This window comes from Moschus berezovskii, chromosome 22, assembly GCF_049115385.1.
Source record: "Moschus berezovskii isolate FMDL1 chromosome 22, NW_MosBer_1.0, whole genome shotgun sequence".
Classification (NCBI taxonomy): domain Eukaryota; kingdom Metazoa; phylum Chordata; class Mammalia; order Artiodactyla; family Moschidae; genus Moschus; species Moschus berezovskii.
Window position 1 is genome coordinate 39,559,879 of NC_142481.1, and position 7,766 is coordinate 39,567,644.

The 7,766-nt window shown below is 47.3% G+C and overlaps 1 protein-coding gene across 1 annotated transcript; it reads left to right on the forward strand.

Annotated features, from left to right (window-relative positions):
* The first annotated feature begins 1,012 nt into the window (after positions 1-1,012).
* On the forward strand, positions 1,013-3,293 carry LOC148774406 (metallothionein-4). The gene is made up of 3 exons (XM_088830153.1): positions 1,013-1,083; positions 2,476-2,541; positions 3,065-3,293. Exons 1-3 carry the CDS (start codon positions 1,053-1,055, stop codon positions 3,154-3,156), a joined length of 189 nt encoding a protein of 62 aa, XP_088686279.1. The 5' UTR covers positions 1,013-1,052; the 3' UTR covers positions 3,157-3,293.
* Positions 3,294-7,766: the final 4,473 nt, after the last annotated feature.

Sequence of the window (7,766 nt, forward strand, 5' to 3'; positions counted from 1 at the left end):
AGGCACCCAGCCCACACATTCAAACTCTGCTGTACCTCCAGCAAACTGCCACCCTTGACCATCCCTCAGGCTCCAGGGACACACACTGGCTACAGATCTGCCCATGGAAGTCTGGAGAACTGAGCAAATCCTTAGAAGGAAGCAGGCTTGGGATGATAGAAAATTCCAGAATCCAGGGTGCTCCAGGTGTGGTCTAGAAAGAGAGGTTATAGGCTCTGGGTGGGCACTTGCTCATGACTTTGGCGGGGGGTGGGGGGGGCAGTGAGTAAGGGGGGAGAGGTCTTGAGTGGTTCTAAAGCCAGGGTCCAGGTAGAGGCCCCCACCTTCCCATGGTAAGGGCTTCTACAGTCAACCAGGGGGCAGAGAATGAGACCTGGGCCAGGGTAGGAACAGCCTCTATGAAAGAGGGAGCAGATACAGCAGATAATGGACTTCTCCAGTGGTTCCATGGTGTAGAATCTGCCTGCCAATGCAGTGGACATGGGTTCGATCCCAGATCCAGGAAGATTCCACATGCCGTGGTGCAAATAAGCCTGGGTTCTACAGCCATTGAGCCCATGCTCTGCCAATAAGAGAACCCACTGCAATGAGAAGCCCCTGCTCCACAACTAGAGAGTAGCCCCTCGTCTCTGCAACTAGAGAAAGTTCACACAGCAATGAAGACCCAGTGCAGCCAAAACTAAAAATAAATAAAAATTTAAAAGAGAAACAGCAAGTAATAGCACATGAAGGACTTGGAGAAGAGACATAGGTAACTCCATATGTGACTGCCATTTGAGCCTGAGTCTGGCTCCCTGACACCTTGGCAGGTGGGCAGGTACAGCCCCCTGCACTCCTTGTGAAAAGCCACCTAAATGACTGCACGGCTCACCTTCTCCTCTGCCAACCCCCAGCCCATGGCTGGGCCGTGTGCAGGGCGTCTGGCCCCAGGGAGAGGTGGGGTGAGGCCAGGTATACACCCACATGGCTATAAATAAGGAGCCTCTGGCGACTGCTCATCAGCCTCCCTTCCCCAGCTGTGACCACGCCGGAGCCTCTCAGCCGCTTGGACCATGGACTCCGGGGAATGCACCTGCATGTCTGGTGAGTAAGGATGCCCGCCCTGGGATTCTGCGATCTCTCACCAGTTCCCTACAGAGAGGCTGCAGGACTGGGATCAATGGTTCTCTTCTTCCAATTAGAGGCACCAATGGGGCTTGTCTCAGACTGGCCACCTCTGGGGCAGCACCCGTTCTCTGCTGGATACCAGCTTGATTTACTAGAATTAATAACCTGGCTTAGGAATGACCATGAGGGGACCTAGGGGCAAGCCTCTGAGGGCAGCCACCGGGGCAGAAGGGAAAGAGCTCTGGCCCAGGGCAATCTGCTTTTGGTTCATTGCTTCCATCTACTCCTGATACTTATTTCCAAGCCTCAGTTTCTTCATCTGAAAACTAGGGTTACTCATTCCCAGCTGCGCACCTTCCAGGGTGTCTGTGAAAGTGCTAAAATCATGAAGCTTTTGCAGATGTCCGAGGAGTTATTAGAAGCATATGTGAACTCCTGAGTCTGAAAACTGCTTAATTCCATGGAAGCGTGTTGGCCAGGAGAAGCAACGTTTTGGTTTAGAGCCACCTTGGGTTTTGTGACCTTGGGAAATGGTATCAAGAAATCTCACAAGCTTCCCTGGTCTGTCCCCAAAACTTACCCAAAAGTTTACAGAAGCTTCCAGTATCTTGATACTCAAAGCAATAAGTAAGATGATTTTTTAAAAATATAGATGGTTTTATGATATGGAAACTAGTAGTAGCTATGGCTCTTGCTTTGGGCTGGTTTATAGTCTTTGCTCTTCCTCCTACCCATTTAGGATTTCATCTTGCCTGATATCTTGAAAGTGTGAGGATGGTATTAAGGGCTTTGACAGTCCCCAGAGGACCTTGGGCAGTGTTAGTTGCTCAGTCGTGTCCAGCTCTTTGCAACCCCATGGACTGTAGCCTGTCAGGCTCCTCTGTCCATGGGATTCTCCAGGCAGGAATACTGGAGTGGGTCATCATTCCCTTCTCTGGGGATCTTCCAAACTTAGGAATCAAACCCAGGTCTCCTGCATTGCAGGCAGATTCATCACTGTCTGAGCCACCAGGGAAGCCCATTGGCCTAACCTAGTTGTTCTCAAACCTGATGGTGCATCAGAATCATCTGGGTTGCTTTTGAAAAATACTGACTCCCTTTCCCCACCCAGACCTATGAATCAGAATGCATCTTAATGAGTACCCCTGGGGATGCTGATGTAGCCTCCCAGTTTCCGACCATGCACTGTGACTGGGAACCACTGGACGGTCTTCACCCCTGGGGTGATTCTCAGCAGCATATTCACACTCTTGTCCAGCCTCTGCCCAAGGGCACCCCAGACCCCCTGGCACCATGATGGCCTGCATCAAGCCTGTGTGCCCCCTCCACCTTGACACTCGTGTTTGTGGCTCTGCCCTTTCTTCTTAGGAGGAACCTGCGCCTGTGGAGACAACTGCAAATGCACAACTTGCAGCTGTAAAACATGTCGAAAAAGTGAGTCTGGGGCCCACGGGCACTGCTGGCCAGGAGCTAGGAGAGTCTGTTTTTGCCATCCACCACCCTCCAGCCGTGGTGGGATGGAAGGGTTCCTGGGTGCCTTTTTCCCATTTGGGAGAGAGCCGAAATGAAAGCTGAGTCCCCTGGACTGCAGCCCACCTGGGGCATCCATTCCAGGTGTTTAGAGAGGAAGAGGACTGAGAGAAGGTTCCAGCCAACCCAGTAGTGAAGAGGAAAGTGTACCAGCCTGGTGTTATGGATCGGCCACTGTCCAATACTCTCAGGCCAACCCTTTCCCCTCCCTGGCCTCTGATGGACTGTGGGTGACCCCTGAGTTTCCTTCCAGCTCTAAACATCCCACCACTTCCTGTCCCAGTTTTTTTTTTTTTTGCTCATGTAGATCAGATCCTATGTGTGACATGTTCTTCTTTTTCTACTTCCTGCTAAGTGGTACAGGGGGAAGCTGTCAGATAAGGGTGATGACCCAAAATTCATCTTGTCCCTCTCCTGTCCCTTTCAGGCTGCTGTCCTTGCTGCCCCCCGGGCTGCGCCAAGTGTGCCCGGGGCTGCATCTGTAAAGGGGCATCAGACAAATGCAGCTGCTGCCCCTGAAATGCATCTGTCGTGCCAGTGACGAGGCCCAGGAATCATGTGTACAGCACATTAGCCAAGGAGTGGGAATGACTGTACAATAGGTTGTGCTTTTTATATATTTGCCCATGTTGGGTGTTGGTGACATTTACAGAAAGTGTTTGGAGCAATAAAGTTTTCACTCATGGTTGTCTGATGGCTCAGAGCAATGTTTTACCCCAACTCAGGAGGACCACGAAGGGCCAGCCCCATGCAGATATGGCAGTCACCAGCCTGGACCCATTCAGCAGATGGCTGCTAACCCTGAGATCCTGCCACATTGCCTGAGGGTTTCCTCCTGCAGCATGAGCTTGCGTGATGCATGCACAGGGCAGGCCACCCCTGGTTACAGCCCTCAACCAATCACAAACAGGTGATAGTGGATTAATACCTCCAGCATCTTTACAATTACAATGGGACAAATCTGAGTCATGTTCTATACTGGCCCCCAACATAAGTCCTCAGCAGCACTGAACTCCAATAGCCCACGGAGGTAACCTGCTCATTAACATCCTCCTCATTGGCTTTCTTCCTCTGCCTCATTTCTCCATTCTCCTGCCAGGGCTTCCTGGGATCCCCATCCAAAGAAACTACTTGTACAGCTTACACTTTGGGGGAAAGCCAATTTTAGCCAGCCTCTCCTGGAATAGAGGAATAGTGTTGACCCCAAATGCTTTGTGCGAATGGAGCTATTAAAGGGACTTTAGCATTGAACCTCAGTGAATAGGTAAGAAATCTGTGCAGAGCTAAAGAAGATAGATCCCTATGGCCAAAGCACTGAGGGCATTAGCAGTTTAGTTGTCTGGGTCCACCTTTAGCACAAGGTGACTGGGCAGATATGGACATTAACGTTGCGTGATGTTCTTGCATTTCACAGAGGTCAATGTGAAGAGACACTGAGGCTATATGTCCCCCACCCACTTCACAGATTGCTGACACATGTATCAGAGCTTTCACTCCACCAGCACAATCCAATTAAGTTTAATGATAATGAGTCCTGCCACTTTGTACACTTAAATGCACCAGCCCACATGCTGTGCAGTGCACACACGTGCTTCTCATTTAATTCCTAAAATGGCCTTCCACACTGTGGGTGTGTGGAGGAATCTTTGATTTTTTTTTTTAACACACACACACACCCCACATCCACCCACCCACCCTGGGAAACTTAACAAGTGTTTTCTCTTATAAACTCTCTCCCAAGTGCTTCTTTCCATTCAAGAAAGAAAAACAGGTAGATGAAAAAATTAAAAGTTTAAACAACCAAAAAATAAAGTGACAAAAGAAAAACTGGATGAAACAAAAGGGGTCATAGAAAATAAGGGAGACAAAGCAAAAATGCCACACACACCTCCTCCATGGTGGCACTGCCCAAGACAGCTAAGGCTCGTGACTACTTCTTTTTCTGACCTACTGAGCCTAGTACCATGCCTGGGACCCCTTAGAGTAGGGGTCAAAAACACCCAGAAAAATTCGCCAACAGCAATGACCCTTATTCTCCCTAAAAATACTCATATCTGGGTACGACCTCAGACAATCTTACTTATGATGTTAGGGAACTCACAGCCCCCCAGAGCCATCTCTGCCCCCCCGCAGGAGATCCAGATTAAGAATCTATGGTTCATGACAGGGGTAGGGTGGGATGAATTGGGAGATTGGGATGGATATGTATACACTACCATGTGTAAAATATCTAGCTAGTGGGAAGCTGCTGTATAGCACAAGGAGCTCAGCTCAGTGTTCTGTGATGACCTAGAGGGGTAGGATGGAGTGGGGTGGGAGGAGGTCCAAGAAGGAGGGGATAGATGTATACATATAGCTGCTTCACTTTGTTGGACAGCGGAGACTAACACTTCATTGTAAAACAACTTTACAATTTAAAAAATTTAAGAAAAAAAAAAGAATCTATGGTCCATGTGATCTGTTACTTAAAAGAAGGCACTCTAATAATAGATAAAAATACTGAGTCCAGTACCACCTATGCATTACTTCATTTAATCATCACAACATGATTCCACAAGGTCAGTACTGTTATCAATCCCATTTTACTGGTGAGGAAACCAAGGAATACAGAGGTTAAATGTCTTGCCGAAGACCCCCTGGCTAGTTTTGTAGAACTGAGATTTGAACCCAGGTCTGACAGACCCCAAAGCCGTGTCCTGAGAGCAAGTGGAGGTGCAAAAAACAGCTTCCGGGCTGAGGTCCCAATGCCGGCCCTGGGGAGGAAGTGGGATGAGTTCACACTCACCCATCTCACCATCCCCAACAGAGCAGAAGGTAAACTCCCAGCTGGGGAGGGTGTTCGTCCATACTGCCAAGGGCCTGAGACCAGAGCAGCCATCTCCACCACTGGCCTAGGTCAAGGTGACCCAGAAGCAGGAGCAAGAAAGAATGAAGGCTTCTTCAAGGGTGTCCAGTGGGGCTGGGCTCAGCCAGCAAAACAAGGAGCAGGACTTACTGTGTGCTTCTTGGCTCGGGGTGTTTTCATAAGCCACACTGTCATCTGCTCTGTTTGGAAATTATCTGGGGCCTGCCTGGGAAGGCTCCCCCTCCACCCATGAATTGAGCTTAATTTTTTTTTTTTTTTTAGTTTTTCCTTGATGCGACTTCATATTTTATTTTTGATATAAATTTATTTATTTTAATTGGAGGCTAATTACTTTACAATATTGTATTGGTTTTGCCATACATTGACATGAATCCACAATAGGTGTACATGTGTTCCCCATCCTGAACCCCCCTCCCACCTCCCTCCCCATCCCATCCTTCTGAGTCATCCCAGTGCACCAGCCCCAAGCATCCTGTATCATGCATCAAACCTGGACTGGCGATTCGTTTCACATATGATAATATACATGTTTCAATGCCATTCTCCCAAATCATCCCACCCTTGCCCTCTCCCACAGAGTCCAAAAGACTGTTCTATACATCTGTGTCTCTTTTGCTGTCTCGTATACAGGGTTATCATTTCCATCTTTCTAAATTCCATATACATGCGTTATTATACTGTATTGGCGGAGAAGGCAGTGGCACCCCACTCCAGTGCTCTTGCCTGGCAAATCCCATGGACAGAGGAGCCTGGTGGGCTGCAGTCCATGGGGTCACTAAGAGTTGGACACGACTGAGCAACTTCACTTTCACTTTTCACTTTCATGTATTGGAGAAGGAAATGGCAACTCACTCCAGTGTTCTTGCCTGGAGAATCCCAGGGACGGGGGAGCCTAGCGGGCTGCCATCTATGGGGTCGCACAGAGTCAGACACAACTGAAGTGACTTAGCAGCAGCAGCATACTGTATTGGTGTTTTTCTTTCTGGCTTACTTCACTGTATAATAGGCTCCAGTTTCATCCACCTCATTAGAACTGATTCAAGTGTATTCTTTTTAATGGCTGAGAAATATTCCACTGTGTATATGTACCACAGCTTTCTTATCCATCCATCTCCTGATGGACATCTAGGTTGTTTCCATGTCCTGGCTATTATAAACAGTTCTGCGATGAACATTGGAGTACATGTGTCTCTTTCAATTCTGGTTTCCTCGGTGTGTATGCCCAACAGTGGGATTGCTGGGTCATATGGCAGTTCTATTTCCAGTTGTTTAAGGAATCTTCACACTGTTCTCCATAGTGGCTGTACTAGCTTGCATTCCCACCAACAGTGTAAGAGGGTTCCCTTTTCTCCACACCCTCTCCAGCATTTATTGCTTGTAGACTTTTGTATAGCAGCCATTCTGACTGGCATGAAATGGTACCTCATTGTGGGTTTGATTTGCATTTCTCTGATAATAAGTGGTGTTGAGCATCTTTTCATGTGTGTGTTAGCCATCTGTATTCTTTGGAGAAATGTCTGTTTAGTTCTTTGGCCCATTTTTTGATTGGGTCGTTTATTTTTCTGGAATTGAGCTGCAGGAGTTGCTTGTATATTTTTGAGATTAATCCTTTGTCAGTTGCTTCATTTGCTATTATTTTCTCCCATTCTGAAGGCTGTCTTTTCACCTTGCTTATAGTTTCCTTTGCTGTGCAGAAGCTTTTACTTTTAATTAGGTCCCATTTGTTTATTTTTGCTTTTATTTCCAATATTCTGGGAGGTGGGTCATGGAGGATCCTACTGTGATTTATGTAGGAGAGTGTTTTGCCTATGTTCTCTTCTAGGAGTTCTATAGTTTCTGGTCTTACATTTAGATCGTTAATCCATTTTGAGTTTATTTTTGTGTATGGTGTTAGGGAGTGTTCTAGTTTCATTCTTTTACAAGTGGCTGACCAGTTTTCCCAGCACCACTTGTTAAAGAGATTGTCTTTTCTCCATTGTATATTCTTGCCTCCTTTGTCAAAGATAAGGTGTCCATAGGTGCGTGGATTTATCTCTGGGCTTTCTATTTTGTTCCATTGATCTATACTTCTGTCTTTGTGCCAGTACCATACTGTCTTGATGACGCTGGCTTTGTAGTAAAGCCTGAAGTCCGGCAGGTTGATTCCCCCAGTTCCATTCTTCTTTCTCAAGATTGCTTTGGTTATTCGAGGTTTTTTTGTATTTCCATACAAATTGTGAAATTATTTGTTCTAGCTCTGTGAAAAATACCATTGGTAGCTTGA